Source organism: Micromys minutus, assembly GCF_963924665.1.
Source record: "Micromys minutus genome assembly, chromosome: 9".
Taxonomy (NCBI): domain Eukaryota; kingdom Metazoa; phylum Chordata; class Mammalia; order Rodentia; family Muridae; genus Micromys; species Micromys minutus.
This window is the reverse complement of record NC_137978.1, coordinates 53,315,645-53,336,579: the sequence shown is the minus strand read 5'-3', so window position 1 is coordinate 53,336,579 and position 20,935 is coordinate 53,315,645. Positions and strand designations below refer to the sequence as shown.

At 52.6% G+C, this 20,935-nt stretch overlaps 1 protein-coding gene across 2 annotated transcripts in view; it reads left to right on the top strand.

Annotated features, from left to right (window-relative positions):
* Nucleotides 1–18,345, top strand: part of IGSF21 (immunoglobin superfamily member 21) — a gene marked incomplete at both ends in the record, with an annotated part of 212,493 nt that extends 194,148 nt beyond the window's left edge. The window contains 6 exons of one of the 2 annotated variants that reach the window (XM_080920972.1): nt 8,270–8,385; nt 10,889–11,363; nt 16,545–16,630; nt 17,080–17,272; nt 17,580–17,615; nt 18,272–18,345. In XM_080920972.1, coding sequence (XP_080777098.1) covers nt 8,270–8,385; nt 10,889–11,363; nt 16,545–16,630; nt 17,080–17,272; nt 17,580–17,615; nt 18,272–18,345 — 980 coding nt within the window. Of the gene's footprint in view, nt 1–8,269; nt 8,386–10,888; nt 11,364–16,544; nt 16,631–17,079; nt 17,273–17,579; nt 17,619–18,271 lie in introns of both variants that reach the window. The other variant, XM_080920971.1, reaches the window with a different exon arrangement.
* Nucleotides 18,346–20,935: the final 2,590 nt, after the last annotated feature.

Below are 20,935 nucleotides of genomic sequence, written 5' to 3'. Positions count from 1 at the left end.
TGGTGACAGGATAGGTACTATTAGGAAAAGGATGAAGAGGATGGGGGAGTATGGCCCGTGGAGGTGCGGCAAGGCCTGGGGGCAAGGGAGATGCCTCTGTGGGGCCCCGTGTTGGGAATCCCTTCCCCCTGAGGGACCAGCCACACTACGGTGTAGTACAGAATAGTTTATTTAAGTCATGGGAGAGTTAAGAGGGTAGTAGAGGCAGAGAGAAGAGAAGAAAGGAATAGAGGAGTAGAGGCCGGCCATGAGCACGTGGAGAGAGAGGGGGGAAGGGAAGGGGAAGAGGAGGAATAGGTTGGGAGAGTAAGAGAGCCAAGAGGCAAGAGGCCAAGAGAGAGAGGAGGGGGCAAGCAGCCCCTTTTATAGTGTCAGGTCACTGGGGCGGAGCTCACCTGGCTATTGCCAGGTAACTGAGGGGTGGAGTTTACAGAATCCCAGCAGGTACTTGACAGAGAGGGCCAGAGATAAAGACAGGCAGCTGAGGGCACTTACAGGGTGTCCTGGGCTCCCTGTCACAGTCTGTCTGGTACCCTCTGTGCTCACAGAAGTGAGGGACACAAACAGGAATGGAAATTGAGCTCCTGTGTGGCAGGCTGCCAGAGGCCTGAGGCCGGGACGAAGAGGACAGAGTCCCAGACTCCAGCAAGCACAGCCTGGTGAGGAGAAGCAGAGGCCCACTTCTGTCAGAGTGACAAGCTGCCTGAGGGGGACCAGCTCCTGGCACCCAGAGAACAGGCCTTGCCAGGTTTGGAGGGATGTCTGAGGAGGCCATACCAGAGGCTAGCCTTGAGAGAGGAGACTGAATCAGCTGGAGAAGGCATCCAGGCCCAGGGTGAGTGACTGTGGAGGCTGTTGTGCTGGGATGCTCTAGCCGCTATAGCTGGGAGGACTTCCTGGAGGAGGCACTGTGTTGTTGAGTGGTATCTTGAAGCAAAAAGAGACTCTGGGGAGGATGGGAAAGGAACAGAGACACAAGATCAAAGAATCAAAGAAAGAAATAAAGGGGGTCACTCGGACATTTATATTCATGGACATTTATATTAGAGGCTACTTCTCCAGTGTTTGAGATCCAGCATAGAGGCCAAGGGCTGACTGAAAAGGGAGGCCGTCGATACAGGGAGCATGCCAGAGAAAGAATGGATTTTTCACAAATAATATAATGTTGAACTTGTCCATTCCTTCTTCCCGCCCCTCCCCCAAATCTAACGGATGCTCTCCCACGATGTGATAAACCATCCTCTGGGCTGGAGCAGGCTCAGCACCTTCCCAGAGAGGTAGCTGCAGGGCAGGAGTGAGGGTCGCGCCCTGAAGACAATGGTGCTCCCGGGAGGCACAGAGAAAAGGCTGTGGGTCAGCGGAGAAGAGAGTTGAACAATCCTGTCTGTTCAGCATTTCAAATTCTCCCAAGAGGTTCTCTGTCCATTTTTCTTCTGCTTCTCGCAAAGTTGCCTGGGAGCTGGAAGGTTGGCAAATGCGTCAGATTCAACCCATTTTACAGATGGGAAGGCTGGGAATGGAGGAATGGCAGCCGATTGGTTCAAGGATATTGACACCTGGTCTGAGTGTGGCGCTCTGCTGAACCTTTGCTAAAGTGGGCTCACCAGGAAAAGGGGGTGACCTCGTGGAGAGAATTAAATCCTGGCGGGGTGGGAACACAGCTGGACAGACCTAAGGATGTACCTTTACTGTGTCCCCAAATTGCAAAGACAGAGCACTGGAAGAGCCGTGCGGGCTGCTGCGCTATCTCAGAAGTGAGTTAGGGAGTCCGAAACAAACTACCGCTCGCAAGATACAGACGGGCCATATTTCAGGATTAATTTCATAAAACAGATCACTGGCCATCATCATCCTCCATCAATACGAATTGCAGAACCTAAAATAATGCCACGCCGTAACTTCCTCGGTGACTATGGGATGGGGTGACAGAGGCTGGCTGGGCTGTGTGGCCGTGTCTGGTTGGCAGCTGCTGGCCCGTGAAAGCTGCACACAGAAAGAGCCAAAGAGTCGTCCAGAGGCAGATCCCTTCTCCTAAGACAAAGCAAGACATCAAGCCAGAGGGCCTGCTGCCATGCGTGGGCAGTTTCAGAGCAGCGTCCGTGAGTGCAGAGTGGATGATACACAGCTGAAAGGTGCCCGCAAGGGCTGCTGGGAGCTCTGGGCACCAGTGGAGAGAGCAGAGACAAGGGAAGAAGCTGGGTGAGACCAGCCGTGGCCCGGATGAGGATGAACACAGCCAGGGGGCATCACACACTCCAGAGCCTACCATTAAACTGGCTACGGAGGAGGACCTATGGTTGTGCTGCAAGCTGGCTGGGGATGAATGGAGACTGGCTCTCAGGTCAAGGACACAGAAAAGGCTGCTTGGTTTTGACCTTGATGGAGATCTATCCAGAAGAAAATCCAAGTGGGGGTTGAGGCGGGGAAGGAATAAGGCAGGAGTTGGGAGACAGCGGTTGAGATGGAGACTGAGGTAAAGGTAAAGATGGGTTTAACCCTAGAACGTAGGAGGGCAGGGGCGGATGGGGGGATTTTTGTGAGTTCAAGGCCAGCCTGGTCTACATCGTAATTCCAGGCCAGCCAGAGCTACATAGCGAGGACCTTGTCTCACAAAAAGGGTGGGGAGAGGTAAGACTTAGAACGGTAGGGTAATTGGTAGAGTGCTTACACGGTGTGCCTGGAGTCCTAAGTTCGATCCCCAGTGCCCTATATAAATACAGCATTACCTCTCTTGTAATGCCGGCCTTCGAGAGGTAGGGGCACGAGGATTAGAAGTTCAAGGTCATTCTCTGTTACATATCAAGTTCAAGGACCGCCTTGGCTTTATGAGACTGTCTCAGATAAGATGGGATGGGCGTGGGAGTCAAAGGGGAGAGGGGAGGGAGGTAAACGTGGGGGCGGGGCCTGGAGGTGGATGGAAATTTAGATGGAGGCAGAGAAGGGATGATAAAGGCGAGGCTGGAGATGGATGGAAGTCCAGAGCCTGGTGGGAGGGAGATATACTGAGAGAGACCAGGGTGAAGGGACACAGGTGATGAGCCTAGGAAGCAGGGGCCTGTCTAGGACAGAGGCCTGGGCAGACACGGTGACGCATGCGCGGTAGGGACTCAGCCGTAAACAGCCAGAGTTGCCAGCTTGGAAACGGCTTTCTGTTTGCTCTCAGCCTTCCAAGGGGCGACGGGGGGGTATAATGTAGAGAGTGCCATTCTCCCAGGACACGGTGCCGGGGAGATGCTGGTGGGCAGAGTGTGCAGCTCTGCTGGCCACGCAGATGCTGGCAGGTCCCATTTGTCATTGTCCACACAACAACTGCAGTCTTCCGAGCTTGAGTTACCTGTTCACACATGCTCAGAAATGCAGCGAGGGGAGGAGCGCAGCTTCAAGTCAGGGTCTGCGTGGTCGGGTGCAGGGCTTTAGAACAGGTGCGTCTGTGTGTGCATCTCTGTATGTACATGTGTGTGCATAAGTGTGTGTATTAGTGTCGGTCTTTCTGTGTGTATCTTTGTCTCATTTGTGTGTGTGTGTGAATGAATGTGTGTATCTCTGTATTCATGAGTGTGTTTATCTGTGCATATATGAATGTTTGTGCATGCACAGGTATATGTGCATGCATGTGTACATGTGTGCTGGGTGAGTGTGGGGGAGTGACAGGGGAGTGTGTGTTTTGTGATGTCTGAAAGACCTTCCAGAATCTGGAAGGCTGGTATTACTGAGGCTCTGCTATTGACCTGCAGAAAGCAGATCTCTGCATCTCTGACTTCAGTACGCTCCTCTGTAAAATGGTAAGCCTAACCAAGAGCTCCCAACAGACACACTGTGGACTCTACCAGTCTCTAAGTCTTCCAGTGAACACATGGAAAAAGGTAAAATACATTATTTTTAAAAAGCAAACTGAATTTAACCACCCATTTATACCTAATATAGCTAAAATGTTATACCATTAACACAAAATCAATGTAGAATTATCATCCGATGCTATCCAACCACTTTTTATTTTATTTTTACTTTACGTGTATAGGTATTTTGCCTGCATCCATATCTTAGTACAATGTGTGCGTCTGGTGTCCATGGAGACCAGACAAGGGCACCATATCCCCTGGGACTGGATCTAAGATGCTTGTGAGCCACCATGTTGGGGCTGGGGATTGAATCCAAATCCTCTGGGGGAGCAGCCAGTGCTCTAACCATTAAGCCATTCTCTCCTGCTCTTTTGCAAAGTTCTTTTAAAAATTAGGTCTTTGAAATGTTAGGTGTACTCAGGGCTGGAGAGATGGTTCAGTGGTTAAGAGCACTGACTGCTCTTCCAGAGGTCCTGAGTTCAATTCCCAGCAACTACATGGTGGCTCACAGCCATCTATAATGGGGTCCAGTGCCCTCTTCAGGCATACAAGTACATGCAGATAGAGCACGCATATACATTAAACAAATAAATGGATCTTTAAAAAGACAGACAGATGCTTTATGTGCTTTTTATACCAGAACACGTGAGCTTGAACATTCATCATTTGGGGTGCTCACATACTACAGGGTGCAGGTGCCTACTGGGGTCATGGGTGCAAATGTCGAGTACTTCTTGATCTTCTCAACTGCAAGGAGAGACCAGACTTGATCCCCCAGTTTCCAGCAAGTAGCCTAAAACAAAGAATACGAGCAGGGAGGGCCTCCAAGAGCAACAGCTATCACTCTACTTGGGACACTTTCAAAATATTTGCCGGTTCTACTTATTGGATCTCTACAAGCCCCTTCATTTTCATTCTGTAGTCAAGGAAACGCTGAGAGAGGTTAAGTCACCTGCCCAAGGTCACACAGTTGACAAGTAATGTGGCTGGTCTTTGAACCTCGAGAGCTCTGGTCTAGAGCCCACAGTCTATCCCAAGGCCCCTCCCTTCTTCCTAATGATGTGGAGATGGGTGTGAGCAGAGGGCTGGAACATTTGGTGAGCAAGCAGGAGATTCTAGAGTTCTTCACTAGCACAGCAAAAATGAAGCCAGCCAACAGCATTCATTACCCTGACTAGAGGGCATGTCAGGTACCATCTAGTCACCGGCTCATGTACTGCTTGAACAGTTCTATCAGATAACTTCTTCCCAGTGTCACTTCAGAGACATTTGACTGTGGTGGTTTGAATGAGAATGGCCCCTGTAGACTAATGTCTGAATTCTTCGTTTCTAGTTGGTGGAACTGTTTGGGAAGGAGTAGGAGGTGTGGCCTTGTTGGAGAAGATGTGTCATTGGGGGTGAGCTGTGTTGTCTCAAAAGCCTCCTGCTATTCCCAGTGTGCTCTTTGCCTCCTGCGAGCTCTCCCCTGTTCCTAATGCCATGCCTTTGCTCTGCCACCTTGACTCAGACCCTCTAGAACCGTAAGCTAAATTAAACGCTTTCTTTTATAAGTTACCTTGGTTGTAGTGTTTTACCTCAGCAATAGAAAGTTAACCAATACAGTGACACAGGAGGAGAAGGGATTTTGAAGGGTCCACCTGCCCTTTCGGGCCCTTCAGCATTCTGGAGGATGTTTTTTAGCATATTTTGGAGATGAAAATGAGGATGAAGTAGAGATGGTGGTGTTAAGGATGACGCTGAAGATGGAGGCTGATGGAGGTAGGGATGGTGCAGAAAGACATGGGGATAGAAATCCTTCAGGGGGGATACTAAAGGTGCTGGGGAGCCACACACATTAAGCTTAGGGCAGGGTTTTAAGCTTAACTCTGACTGAAGGGAGGGTCTTAGGCCTTTGAGGAAATGAACTAGATGCAGTTCCGAAGGAACTCTGGAGATGCTGAGGGTACCAGGGAATGGGAACTCTCAGCAGCTGAAAGGGACTGACAGAGACCAGTCTCTCTGAAGGTTGTGCTGGCCTAAAGTGAGAATCTGGGCTCCAGACCAGGCATTGATGGCACAAGCCTTTAGTCTCAGCATACAGAGGGAGCGACAAATAGAACATTAAGTCTAGGCTAGCCTGGTTTTCATGGGGAGACCCTGTTGAGCCAGGTTACCACTATTCACATCACAGCTCTACCTCATGCCCGGTCCAGTCCCGTACCTCTTTTATTCACCATCTGGAGAATGGGACTAGAACACCCACCTCGCAGGTCAACAGTGAAGCTGGAGTCAGCAGCTCATGGAAGCTGGGCTGTCACCGATCTTTCCCTTAAGATCTCCTTTTCAGCGCTGTTCTGAAAAAGTTACACTGCGGAGTTTGCAACTTCTGGGTAATTGAAGTGTTCTGGTGTGCATTTCCGCTCTCCCAGTCCCTACTCGACTTACCATCTGTTTGGAGCCATCTTCCACTTAATTACAATTCTCTGTCTATTGTTCTCCCAGCTCTTGCTCGGCTTCCCTTCTCTTGCCCCCAGCATGTGTGACTGCCAGAACGAAGCAATGGCTCATACCTGGCCCCATCTCACTGGGCCCTAAAACACAGTATCCCCGTGCTTGCGGGCCCCCACCAGCACACGGGCTTCTCTGCATGCTTATCTCCTTCCTCGCTGGATGCCTGCAGCAAGCCCCTGGCACTGAGCCCCACACCTGGCGGGTGTCAGGAAATGCTCAGTGAACTTAATTAAACTCAACTGGGGTGAAAACCCCCTGCAGGAAGGCGAGGTCTCCTGCATCTTTTGTTTGTTGTTTGCTCGCCCCACCGGCTCCCCGACTGTGGTGCTCAGAGGCCCAAGGCCAGGGAAGCCAGATCGGACTGCCTGCCCCAAGCAGAGTTCAAAGATGGTGTGCCTCCCGCAGAGGTCGAGAAATCGCCGCAAAGAATCTTCTCCAGGTTGAATTCCCAGCATGAAGCCCTGCGGGTTCTCTAGCTTGAGTTCTGTCCCACATCCACAGCTGTTGAGCACTGTTCCCACTTAACGGGAGAGGTCAGAGGCTCACAGTGTGGCAGTGTCCCCAAGACTTGAGGGTGATGGTGACTAAACTGGTCAGTGGGGAAGGAAGAGGCGGGGTGAGAGGGAGGCTGCCTCCACAGTATACCCTGGACGGGGTTCCAGGGAGAGCGAAGCCCCCAGCTCCGGATGACTCCCAGCCCATGGAGTCTAGGACGCTGTCTCATCCAGCTAAAGCCCATGCTCTGCATTCTAGCTCTTCAAAATAAAGTCACTTCCCTGTCCCTGCGCTCTCTTAAAACATTCAGTGCCCCCTCCGCCGCGTTGTGTTTTTTTTTTTAAGATGAGAGAAGGAATATTTTTGATGGATGGGTACTCAAGCGTGGGGAAAGGGGGTGCACCTCTGCGGGCTCATGCTGAGGTATCCCTTTCCCACCAACGGTATAGTATAGAATAGTTTATTCAGGGCAAGGGGAGGGGAGTGGAGAGGGTGGTAGAGGCAGAAAAAGGCAGAGAGTAGAGGACTGTAGGCCGGTCATGAGCACGTGGAGAGAAAGGAGGGAAAGGAAGAGGAGAGAAAAAGAAGGGACAAGAGAACACAGCAAGAGCAAGAAAGCAACTGAGAAAGATGGGCCAAGCAGCCCCTTTTACAGAAGCGAGTCCGGCACGCCTGGCTGTTGCCAGGTAACTGTGGGGCGGGGCCTAGACTAAATGCCAACACCCACTACTCGAGAAAGGAGAAAAGTTTTCTCCCTCATGAGTAGGGAGCTGGTCACACAGCTTTCCAGATTTCCCCCGGAGGAGGTCGGTGCTGGAGGCAGAGGAGGGGAGGTGGAGGCCTCGATCCGCCGCAGGTGCTGATACCATAGTGTAAAGACACCCACGGGGACCTGTTTACGTTCATAACAGTTTAACAGCTGGTTCACAAAATTCCTGAAAATGTCATAGCCGCCTGTACAGGTTGGAGCTGGCTCCAGCCCAGACAGAGAGCGAGCAAACTCACTGCCCTGGCTTCCTAGACGTTGGGGGCAACACGAGCACCCAGCTCAGCTGCCCTTCCCCCACTCCAGGCCCTCATTGGGCCCTTGCCTGTGCTGTTTCTGCCTTTCGCTCAACTGCTGCTTCCTCGGATCACAGTCCAGTGTGTCTTCTCTGGCAATGACTCCTCAGGATCTCATCACTTGGGCGGGGTTCCCTTCTTCACTTTTCTAGGCTTCCTCCTGGGACTGGATGCCCTTACCGCTCCAATCCCCTATGCCTCTTGAGCGTGCCGGATTTCTTCCATTGTGCTTAAAGTCCCAGGAAGCAGGGCCCGACTCTTGTCTCCCCAGCAAGGGACCCCGTGCTCCCCAAAGCCTTCAATCCTAAAGCCCCACCCGGGTAGAACTCTTTCTGTGTTCCCCAACTGAGTCGCTATCTCCTTCCTGTCCTTCCCTCCGGAAGCTCCTCCCACCTCCATTGAAGTCGTGGCTGCCGACTCCCCAGCCCCCTTCAGCCGGTACCAGGCCCAGAACTTCACACTGGTCTGCATCGTGTCCGGAGGGAAGCCAGCGCCCATGGTAAGTGCTTAGGGGCCCAGCTCTCAGTACGCCATGACTCCGACCCTCTGAACCTCCTTCAGGGACCTCTTCTGTGCCAGGGCAGGAAGTGGCCTGTTCCATCCTGCCATCCTAGATCTTCCAGGAGTACCCAGCACCCAGTAAGCCCCTCCTAGATACTGAGGAGAATGGGGGAACAGTGAATGGGGTCCAGAGATGGGAAGGGACTTCTCCAGAGTCCCCCTGATACTCTCTACAGAAGAGGGACCCAAGTTCGTGTTCGCATGCTTTAAGCCCACCGCTCCTCCTAGACCTCCGTGGGCTTCACAGGAAATCTCCCCAGAAGGAAGAGAGGAAAGAGAGAGGGGGAGAGAGAAGGAGTGGGAGGAAAGACAGGGTGGGGTGCTCGGTCACAGGGAGAGGTAGGCATCTAGAGCACCTGGTCTGAGCTCTTCTTCTTGTCCTACTAATCCCCAGGACCGACCCTGAACAGGCGACCCTTCCCCTTCTTGGTTTTGGTACAAGGCCAAGGAGTTGGACGCCTTCAACATCTCAGAAGCCATGGGACCCTTTTGACCTAACAATTGCTCAACGAACCCTCACGTGTCTAATTTCTAGCAGGGGAGGCATGGGTCCCTCAAGTTCCCTGGAAGCAACCCTGCGCACCCATATCAGAGCCTTTAAGCTGCATTTGGGGGTGATTCTAGTGTGGGCATTCTCGGATTTAGCAAGATGGCGGTGGGAGGGTTACAGCTGGGATAATGAGTACCTGCAGTTAGAATTCAGATGGACAGGTAAGTATCTCCCACCTTCCCAATGCGACTGTTTCTCATGCGTGGGCCAGTGGTGGGACATGGGGATCTGAGCCTGGGACCCCAGAATCAACTGTCGAGGGCAGAGGAGTGAATAGGTATTGAGAGACCCCATGGTAAGATGCAGGAGAAAGCCGGGGCACAGAGGTCGGCAATATAAGATGTGGTGGTCAAGGGTTAGGGGTGCAGAGACATAGGGGTCTGGGGTACAGAGGTCAGGGGTGCAAGGCACAGGGTTACAGCCATGAGGTCACTAGCGAGGCACAGAGGCAGGTGGTCAGGACTCAGTGTGCAAGTTTAGATTCGTATCGAAACCCCAAGCAAGCAGTTCAAGATACAGGTATCCTTAGAGCCACCAATGCTGAAGACAAGGCTCACAGATTCCCCACAGAATCCCTAAGAATGTCCAGCCTCCCCCAAATCAGGGAAGCTGGTCTTTCTTCTGGGAACAGGAAGACATGAGGGGAGGGTTTCCTGGTCCTGGAGCTACAGGAGAACCCTCTTCTCACTTCACCACCAGGCTGCCACTTAAGACACTTATATTAAAAAAAAATCCCCCCCCAACTGTTCCTTCTCGCTCCTTTCCTCTCTTCTCCCCCTTTGTCTCTGTGAAAGATTCTCATTCTCTGACAGTCTGGGCATCTTATGTCTGTCTGGAGCGTCAGAACTTGAAAGCAATTCTTTGATATAAATTACAAACCTGCTTTTGAAGCACTTTTCAAAAAAGAAAGAAAGAAAGAAAGAAAAGAAACGCAAAGAAAGGGGAAAGGAAAAAAAAACCCAAAACCCCAAAGCAGACCATTATGTGCCAAGGATTCTTCTGCAGAGTTTTACACTCTGACAGGTCTTCCACATCCACATATCACCCCTCTCCTTCCATCCCTACCCACTCCTCGGCTCCTCCTCCATCTGCCCACCCCCAGGCTTCTCTCATATCCCTGGAGTCACTGAGCTCGCTCCATCCTGCTCTTTCCTCTCTCCCCGTCTCCTATCGATTTATTTATCTGATTTATTAAAAAATACACCCAATCCCCACAGGCTTCCGGGCGCCTGTACCAAAATAAGAAGACAGCAAATTAAATTAAATGCTGCCTCTCAAAACTTGAATTCCCTATTAGCAGAGAAAGGGAGAAGACATCTTCTTTCACCTCATTCCCTCACCTAGCTTCCTCCCACACACGCACCTGTTTTCTGCCTAGCAGCTCTGAATTACCAGGTTGTGTGAGCAAGCAGGACACACACACACACATGAGCGCGCATGCGCATGGACACACACGCTCAGGCATACACCCCTTTTTCTCCCTTCCTCTTCTCATGTCTCATTTTGCCAACGTGCCCCATTTCCTCCTCATCCACGTCCCCAAACCCCCAGGGCAACTATACTAGAGCCCACTAAGCGACCTCTAAAATCAAACTCCCCATGCGACTTTATTTAAGTCCCCAATTGCTCCCTGGAGTCAATTGTCTTATTTCTCTTTACAAGTGGAGAAACTGAGGTTAAAAGTCCCCCCAACTCGTCGATGATGGCGTTGGGCTGAACCATCTCTCTCAAGAGCTCTTTGTATTCGCACAATGCACATAGCTCTCCAGGGGCGAGTGGGAAAGGAGTGGGCGTGACTGTCTCCTTCGGTACTGGGAAGCCCAAGCTCTTCTAAGAATCGCTCAGGAAGGCAAACCACCCGTCCACTATCTTTCCCCTTGTCCTGCTGTAGGTTTATTTCAAACGGGATGGGGAGCCGATCGATGCCGTGCCCCTCACAGAACTGCCAGCATCCAGCTCTGGTCCCGTCCAGGACAGCAGGCCCTTCCGCAGCCTTCTGCATCGAGACGTGGACGATACCAAAATGCAAAAGTCCCTGTCCCTTCTGGACACCGAATACCGGGCTGGACGTCCCTACACGGAGCGCCCCTCGCGCAGCCTGACCCAGGACCCCAGCCTCTTCGTGCAGCCCACCACGGAAAACATCCCAGAGACAGTGGTGAGCCGAGAGTTCCCCCGTTGGGTACACAGCGCCGAGCCGGTCTACTTCCTGCGCCACAGCCGCACCCCAGGCAGCGATGGCACGGTGGAGGTGCGGGCCCTGCTCACCTGGACCCTCAACCCACAGACCGACAATGAGGCCCTCTTCAGCTGTGAGGTCAAGCACCCAGCCCTGTCTATGCCTATGCAGGCGGAGGTCACGCTGGGTAAGACCTGGCAGGCTCTTCTGCAGCCCATCAGAGATGATATACAGTCCCTGCAATGGGGACCACGGGCTGCTGGAAGTCAGGGGGGAGGGGAGCAACTGGAGTCAGGTCAGCTCCGGGGAGAGACAAGGGTCTTCGGTAAGGCTGTTTGTTGGACTGGAGAAAACGGAAGTTATCAAGTTTGGGGGGGGCGGCGGTGTTTGTTACGGTCAAGTGCATGGCTGTTCAGTGGGCATTTGCTTGTCACAAATAGAAGCTTGACCTGTAGTCCCGTTACAGATAATCAAAGCTGAGGCAGCAATTAGTGACGGGCCGCTGGCCCTGAGCTAGGTTCTACACAGTAGAGCTGTGCTCTTAAGCCCTATCTGCTCACACTGTGTACACCCCGAAGGCCAGGTGCCCTTGACTGACTGTGATCCTGCTCGTAGAAGATCCCTCCAAATGGATGCACACCCCTGCAGCTCCCACAGAACATCAGAAGAGCTGTTTTTTGCTGGGTGCCTGTCGGCTACATGCTGCTCGCCTCTCTCATCTGTTAACTAGGAGCCCAGCTTGAACCCCTGCAGTACTCATTATGGCCACTGAGGGCGCTGTCCTTATTCCCGTTCTTTAGGTGTAGGAAGAGCATGCTAGGTCGATTAGCTGGGGCCTGTCTGTCCCAAGAGTCCACTTCCTTAGTGGTGCTCAGTTGAGGGCTGTGGCCAAGGACATAGAGTCATGCGTGTGGCCTGCACAGCGAGGAACCCTGCACCCTGAGAAAGGCCGTGGAGGGAATGGAGTGGTGTTGGGGCACAGAATTCACACACCCAGCAAGGACCTTGAAGCCCAGGCTACTGGTGTTTGGGCTTTGTCTTCTGCCGTGGCCCTTTCTCTCGCCTGCATTCATTTTTTCGGGGATGTCTCTTGTGGCTCCAGTGCCACTTCCTCCAGAAAGCATGGCTGGTCCCGCTGATTGTAACTTTTTAAAGCCCCTCCCCTCCTCTTCCTACTCTTTTTTTTTGGGGGGGGGAGGCTCTCTGGTTGGCAGCCTTGAAAGTCACCTCAGTGGTGACAGTGACATCTTCCCATCAGTCATCGGCCAAGCCATTAGCCTCAAGGCTATGCACTTTCTCACAATCTCCTTATATCGAGGTCACCCACCCACCTAGCAGCACAGCCTCAGAATGGTACCCAGGCCTGCCTTTCTCCAGCTTTCCCAGCAGCCTATCCAAGTGTTCTGCATCCATCCCCAGAGTGCAAATGGCCTCCAAGCTGGTCATTTTCCTTCCCGTTTCTCCCCACCCCCACCACCCACACTGTTTTTCATCCCAACTGATCTACTTTCGATATAAATCAGCCCCAAACTCAGATAAACAGCAGCCCAGACCCTCCAGTGTAGACGCTAGACTGACGGAGAAGAGAGCCCAGAAACAGACCTACAGGTAAAGTCAATTGATTTTGATGGAGATCCGGAGGCTGTTCAGAGTGTAGTCCTCTAACACACGGCTGCGGCTGCGAGGAACAAGAGAGCATGAGTGTGGGGGAGGTGGGCCTGGCCCCTGGCTGGCACACACACACAGGTTAACCTGAGATGATTGATAGGCCCCGGTGTAAAAGCCAGCGTCGTAAAGCTTCCAGAACAAAATGGAGAAAAATGTCTTTATGGAGCCAAGGTAGCCAGCCTTTCTTAAAGCACTCATAAAACAAAACACTAGAGGAAAAATTGAAAACTGGTTGGTTGGACCAAATCAAAATTCAGATAGTTGGCTCACAAGAAGACCTGTTTAAGAGAGCGGTACGGTGAGGTGTAGAAGAAGGGGGATGGGCGGGGGGGGGGGGTGGGGCGGGACATTGGTGCCCAGGATGCAAAAAAAGCAAACAAAACAAAATGGAAAACAAGGCCTACTAAGCCAGGTATGGTGGTGCATAGCTGTAATTTCAGCCTCGGGGTGTGGGAACAGGGGAGCAGGAGTTGAAAGTCAGCCTCAGTTACCTGGGTAGTCTGAGGTCAGTCTGGGCTGACCCCCACCCCCCATATCAAAATTAGAAAAGTGAGAGAGACAATCAGTCTTACAGAACCAAATCGGGGAGCCCCTACCAGAGATAGCCGAGAAACAAGCAATATTTGTTGTCACTGGCGGAGTCACTTCAGCCCATGACATCCCGCTTTTAAAGTCGCCCATGGACATATTAAAAACAGTGTCAGCCATTGGAGAAATGGAGATTTAAACCTCAGTGAGGTAGCATTTGTAACTACTAGACCGGGTAGTTTCCAAAACTGACAGTGACAAATGTTGGCAAGTGTGCAGAACAACTGGAACCATCATCGGGGGTGGTATGCAGTGGTACCCGTCCACGGGGAAACTGGCATAGACTCTCAAGTAGCATAAACACCTCATTCCTGTGACCTAACAAGTGCACGTGGAGGGATGGTTGGGTAGATGGATGGATTGAATGGACATGAAGGAAGGACAGATGAATGGATGGATGGATTGATGGGTGGGTGGGTGGATGGATGGGTGGATGGATGGATGGATGGATGGATGGATGGGTGGGTGGATGAATGGATGGATGGGTGATGGTTGGGTGGATAGATAAATGGATGTGTGGTAGATGGGAAGGTGGACTTAATAGATGGTGTATGGATGGATGACTGCCTTAATGAAAACCCAGAATTCCACAGGAATCCCAAAGTAGCCCTTCCTTGAGACCACATCTACTATCCTCACAGACAGGAAGAATGCCACAAGTGTACACACATACATGCATATGTGTTCATGTGTGTATGAGACCCACACGTGCATGTGGGAAATGGGAATTTCTGCATTCCCTTGAGCCAGGATTTCCCTCTGAGTCTTCACCCCTCTCCCCACTGTCATTTTTAGAGCATCTCTTGTGCAAGTGACAAACAGATGAATAGACAGACTGAGCGGATGCTCCACCCCACACAGCCTGAGAGGGCTCGGCCTAGATGCTGGGCCTGCGCTCTGCTCTCTAGTTCCTACAGGCCAGGGCTTGAGAGGAGAAAATACCAGCATCTCTGCTTGGCCTGCTGGGTTAGACTCCCAGAGCAAGAGGGGGCTTTCCAGGAGCTGCAGAAGACTTTCAGGTGGTGGTGGCATAGGGACATAAGCAGCTGGCCTGACTTCCATAAACAAGTGGCACCTGTCAGCCTTGAGGGTGTGAGCTCCCGGACATCTGCTTCAAACACCCATCCGCATGAGAGCTCAGAGGGACAAGAATGTAGCAGTCTCCTCCTGGCCCTCCCCCTCAGCCCCTCACGGTCAGATGCACATAGGGACACCAGAAACAGTTCAGGGCAAGCCAAAGAAGGTGTGCCTTGCTACTTCGCTTCGCTGCCCTGGGCTCTGAGACTCTCCAGACCTCTGTCTGAGCCCTGCCTTCTCCTGTAGTGGAGGCCTTACAGCGCCACCTGCTGGTTGAGGCTGGCAGTGACACAGACTCCCCACACCAAGCGACCCTACACACACACACACACACACACACCCCTGAGGCATTCCCCCTCTGCAAATCCACCTCGTTCACCACAGTCCGGGTTAGCAGCTAGAGGAGGCAAAAATGTTCCTTGGTTTCCCCGAGCCGTTCTGTGCTTTCAGGACAAGCTCTGGAGGCTGACCGGTAAAGTAGGGCAAAACAGTGCTCAATAAAGGGGAAGGGAGTGGTTTAGAGGTGGAGCCTTTCCATCCCTAAGCCCGCCATCTGCACAGCGGTCCTGGCCAGCGCTGCTTCCACACAGTTGGCAGGTGGACGCCACGTCTCCTCCCCTCAGCAGCCTTCCCTCCCCTCTCGGCAAGCCAGGCCCTTCTCTCTGCCCATGCGGCCCTTCAGATGTCTGTCTTCCTTGCAGTTAATTAACAGTTTCTCCGTCTTTCTCCCAGAGACTGGCAGAGCCTGGAGCCTGCTCACATCTGCCTGCTGCTCTGATTTCTGTTGTGTTGTTTAGTAGGAAAGACAGCTGTGGAAACTATGTGCTCTGTCCCCTGCCCTGCCAGCTCACTAGCTGACCTTACCGTCATGTCTCCCGCCTGGAACATCCCTCATGGACTTTCTTTCTCCTGGACACTGTGACCACTGCCCCTCCGTGCCGCCTCTGCCGGCCTCAGACCCCGTATACAATACTGGTCAATGTCTGGCTGAGTCTGTTTGCAAATTAAATGTCTCTTCCACTAAAGAAGGAGCTGTGGGACGCTTGGCTTTATCACTGTTCCTTTACTAGTTCCCAGCCCTGCTCCAAAGCCTGACATATGGCCAGCTCAGTAATTACCATTGAATGAGCAAATGAATTAATGAGGGGCGGGGAGTCGGGAACGCTCGTAATTGACTCTGCAGGGACCTCGGACAAGCCTCTTCATTACAAGTGGGCCGAGGGTTCTCCCCTCTGGAAAAGAGAGAGAAATCCAGGCAGTTCTTCAATCTCCTACAGGCAAGGGACACCCAGAGCCAACATATCACCTCGGCACACACAGCGCAGCTGAGGAAGATCGCACTGGGGAGAAGAGAACCAGAGGCAGGGAGAACAAGGCTGTCTAGGGAAGGAGATGCTGGCTTCACCCTGCTCAAACACCCCCACACTGAGGTTTCAGGATGTCCCCTGGCAGTAGGGATCCTCAACCAGGAGTCTGGAGGCCTGGATTCTGATCTTGAGTCTTCCTCTTTGACCTTTGGCAAATTCTAATGAACTCTCGGGGCATCTGTGAAGTCAGCTGGGCAGGGGACAAGGTTGGATCTGTTATTCCTCTCCCCCAATGACCTGAGATCCATGTGTTTGTGGGTGTCGTGGAATCCCCAGATCCCAGCTGTTGTGGGACACACAGTAGGGCTGTAGGAAATATGGAGGGAGGCAGCCATGGCTGAGAGAGTGAATGAGCCTCCTTGGAGTCAGGTTGGTCGAGCACACCGGCCTCTGGAACTTCAGCTCTACTCACCTCTCAGTGCGGTTGCATCCACCCACACCCCTCTCTGGCCCCACCCATCGCCCTCGATCCCACCCACCAGCCTTCTCTGACCCCACCCACCACCCCTTTCTGGCCCCACCCACCACCCTTCTCTGACCCCACCCACACCCCTCTCTAGCCCCACCCATCGCCCTCTTGATCCCACCCACCACCCTTCTCTGACTCCACCCACCAGCCCTCTACATCTACCACCGCTTTCTGACCTGAACTTTTTTTTTTGATACAGTAGCTCCCAAAGGACCCAAAATCGTGATGACGCCCAGCAGAGCCCGGGTTGGGGACACGGTGAGGATCCTAGTCCACGGATTTCAGGTAAGCATCTTTCTGGGTACTTGAGTCCGGTGGTGGGTGGGTAAAGACACCTGGGGACCAGCTTTCCTGGTTTACTCTTCTATTCCCATGAGCGAATGCAGCTCATGTAAGTCCTCCGGGCCTGAGCCCTAAGTCCTCTCCACCTAGACGCTGTTCTCCAGGCTGTTTTCAAATTTTCCATTTAGCTGAGGATGTTTTGAACTTCTGACCTGCCTGCCTTCTCCTCCTCCTCAGTGCTAGACAGTTAGGGTGCTGTGGATGGAACCCAGGGCGTTGTGTGTACTGAGCGAACGGTTTACCAACTAAGCCACATCCCCAGACCCCTTCCTGGGGTTCTGAGGCGCTACCTGAAGCCTAGTAGATGAAAATTAGGGTCTGGAAGCCTCTGACTCTCCTGTGTTGGCAGGATGCTCCCTTGTGACGCTACTGTTCCCTGCTCTGGTCCACAGAATGAGGTCTTTCCAGAACCCATGTTCACGTGGACAAGAGTGGGCAGCCGCCTCCTGGATGGCAGTGCCGAATTTGACGGGAAGGAGCTCGTGCTGGAACGGGTTCCTGCTGAGCTCAACGGCTCCATGTACCGCTGCACTGCCCAGAACCCACTGGGCTCCACAGACACACACACTCGGCTCATTGTGTTCGGTATGGACCCCACAGGACCACCCGAGGATAGGCCCTGGCTTAAAGCTGTTCACAGAAGCCCCTTGACTTTGTCTCAGAGAGAGGACTCGGTTTCCTCGTTATGATAGCAAGGGCTTTACCATCAGAGAAATTCCAGGTTCATCTCTCGGTTCGGCCACTTAGCGGGCCCTCATGTCTCTGTCTGTGACATGGTCAGATACATGATACACCATCCCACGGTGTACAGTAGCATATAGCGGGCTCCTGGGCAAAGCCCCCCACTCAGCAACACCCACCCACCCTGCTCCTCTCTGCTTCTTCCTGACAGAAAACCCAAACATCCCAAGAGGAACAGAGGACTCCCGTGGTAAGTCTCTACCCTCGAGACTGCATGCTTGAAAGCGAGCGCTTTTCAAGGCCTTGGGGAAACACCCGTGGCTAAAACACCACCTGCTTCCTGTGGTCCCTCCTGTTCCTTCAGGTGACCATCACCTCGACTAGGCAGAGTCAAGTTTGGGAAACTGTAGGCACTAAGCTAGGAAGGTTCTACACCCCCCAAACAGCCAATTGGATGCCAGGGGCCAAGGATGTCCCCTTTCACTGCTACCCAGACCACAAGTGTCCTTGGGTGGTACTGACCATGCTGAGGGTCTCTGACAACTCCATGGGACACTAAGGAGTTTAGACAAATGCCCTGTGCTGCTCCCTTCAGCCACCCCGACCTAGAACCACCCATAGGATGCAGACGCTATCCATACATTGCAGTTCTCACAGTTCTCAGTGAGGCCTCCCACTCCTGTTGCTCACTGGACCACCCTGGTGGCCTCAGCCCAGCAGACCTGCCAGGGGACTGACCACTGGACCCCTGGCAGGCAGGCAGCAGAGCTGAGCTTCCAGCCCAGTTGCCTGATTCTGCCCCCTAAGAACATTGTTGGGAACAACTTACCCTAGAGTTTCAAGCCTAAGGCCCACGGTGACACACGGGCAGGTTGGGGCCCTGACAACACCTCCCTCTCACAGGTTCTGCCTCTGGCCCCGCTGGTGTCCGGCTCACCCTGGTGCTTGCTCTGACAGTGATCCTGGAGCTCACGTGAAGATGCCGCCTCCTCCTGATGCTCCAGCGGCCCGGCATCTCTGCGATCGATTTTCATTTCTTTTCTAAACTATTTCCAGTCTTGTTCTTAGTCTTGGCCCCGTGTCTTGGCTTCCTCACTGGGTTTAATTAAACAAACAGACCAAGTTTCCCCACCTCAATGTGTGGCTCAACTTTTTTCCTTAGTCTAGTAGCAGCTACTGGGTACCTGCTGGCATCCAGTCTTGGGACAGGCACAGTGATGGGATGGCAAGGGAGACGGAAAGCCTGTGCTACTGTGAGAACGGGTGGACATGCAGTTCTTGTCTCATCCAGTCCTAAAAACAACCAGGTATGGGAAGTGACCATGTTCCCTCAGGGGAAATGTAACAGTCAGTCATAGCCAAGACAGTGCTGCGTAACAAGTCAACCCAAATCTTGGTGGCATGTGACAGCAAGCATAGATGCTATGTACATAGAGCAATGGTCCAGATGATGTCATCCAGGCTCACCTGACAGCTTAGCTTCAGACAGCAGGACCTTCCCGCCCTCCCACTACAAGCTACACTTCAGCCAACCTTCTCATCTGGTCTCTGAGCTTGTAAATTCTCGGTGTGCTTTTCCTGGAGCTGGAGCAAAGGGAGCAGTAGTTACCTGACATCTGATCCCCTTACGGTGTGTACTGGTCATCTTTCTGTCACGGTAAGAAAATGCCTGAGATAATTTCCTGATCGAAAGGAAAGGTTTCTTGGCTCAGGGCTCTGAAGATACAAGCCTACAACCCAGCAGTCCCATTGCCGTGGGCCGCTCTCAAGGCTACACATCATGGCAGGAGGTTACGGAGCAACAGAGGCTCATCCACTAAGAGACAGGCACAGAGGAAGAGACTAGGTCCCACATCCTCTCTGAGGACACACTCCGCCTGTTGACAGACCCACTACCCTTCACTAGGGCCGACCCAGAACACACACGGCCAGGGAGATAGTGAGCATCCTAACTAGATCACAACAGATCATAGAGCTGGAGGAAAAGCCGGCCGTTGTAAAGCCTCTGTCTGGGTCATGTCTGTGGACAGTGGGTGGGCCACAGCACATTGCACGGCCAAGGGAGGGGTGTGGTTGACTCCCACCCTCAGCTGTGGTCAAGATCTGAGAGGCACAAGAAGATGATGGAAGTCAGGGTTCTTGAGAAATATTGGGTAACATGGAATGGGGTGGGTTGGGTTGGCACTGAACCCCGAGTCTCACTTACTAAACACACCAAAGATCAATAAGATCTATTCCAAGCTCATGGCCAACCTGAGGCTGCTGAGTAACCCTCTCCTTCCTCCAGCTACACACTAACACCCTTGCTCTCGGGAGCATCCGGTGTGGAAGAAGAGGCCACTGCCCCAGGCCATGACTCCCAAGATGCCCCTGCCCTGACCACCGGACCTGAACAGAGTCGCTGCCCTGGACCAGCTCTGAGCTGGGTCCACTTTCACCCTAGGAGCTGGGGATAGCTGGGGCCAGCTGGCCCCTGGTGGCTTTGGATGTGATGACTCAGCTCTGTGCCGTGTGGCCTCTCAGGCTCCATCAGGCCAGCTCAGTGAGGGTGGAGGAACACCAAGGCACACTGGTTTTGTGAGGCCCCTGGGAAACCAACATAGCATCGCTTCCACTGCAATCAAGAGAGAACCCTTTTGGGGTGAGGAGCTGAGAAGTCACGTGGTTGTGAAAAAGGGAGCAGGGTGGGAGCAGTTGTGCAGGCCATGGCAGCCCTTCGTTCTGACTTGAAGTTCATGCTGGGCTTGGTGGTACTGTAATATCAGTGCTCAGGAGACGAGCTCTAGAGGATCGGAAGTTCAAGGCTATCCTCAGTTGAATATTAAGCTTGAGGTTACCCTAGGCTACATGAGACCCTATCTCAGAAAAGACAATCAGCCTTTGTATTTTACTTTCCGAGTATGTGTGCATGTGTGTGTGTGTGTATGCGTGTGCACGCATGTGTGCATGAGTGTGCACATGTGCATCCATGGGTATTCCTGAGTGTTCACTTTCCCATTCCCGCCATGTGTCATCCATCTGAAACAGCAGAGATTGCAAACATTTACCACATGTCCAGCTTTTAGTGGGGTCTGGGGTTTCGAACTTAAGTCCTCATGCCTAGGTGGTAAGCATGAATCACCTTCTGAATCACCTCAATCTGACAATTAACCATTCATTTGTTTGTCTGTTTATATTTATGTGTGTGAGTGTCCTGCCTGCCTGTATGTCTGTGCACCACACACTTGCCTGGTGCCTAAGGAGGCCACAAGAGGTCACCAGATCTCCTGGAACCGGAGTTACACACCCTTGTGAGCTGCCACATGGATGCTTGGAACCAAACCCAGGTCCTCTGCAAGAGGCTGGGCTAACGCCGAGTCATCTTGGCAGCTCCCTGACGTTCAGCCTTTGAACTTGACATTCTAGAGTCTTGGTTTCCCCTTGTGTCCTTCTGCCTCCACTTAAATTCAAATTCTCCTGCCCACCAATTGGTGTTTTAAATGCATCAGAAACGAATGATCGATACAATAAACGTTTGCCTTCCTGAGTTTGGCCCGTCAGTCAGCAACAGCAGTGGCGTTGATGATT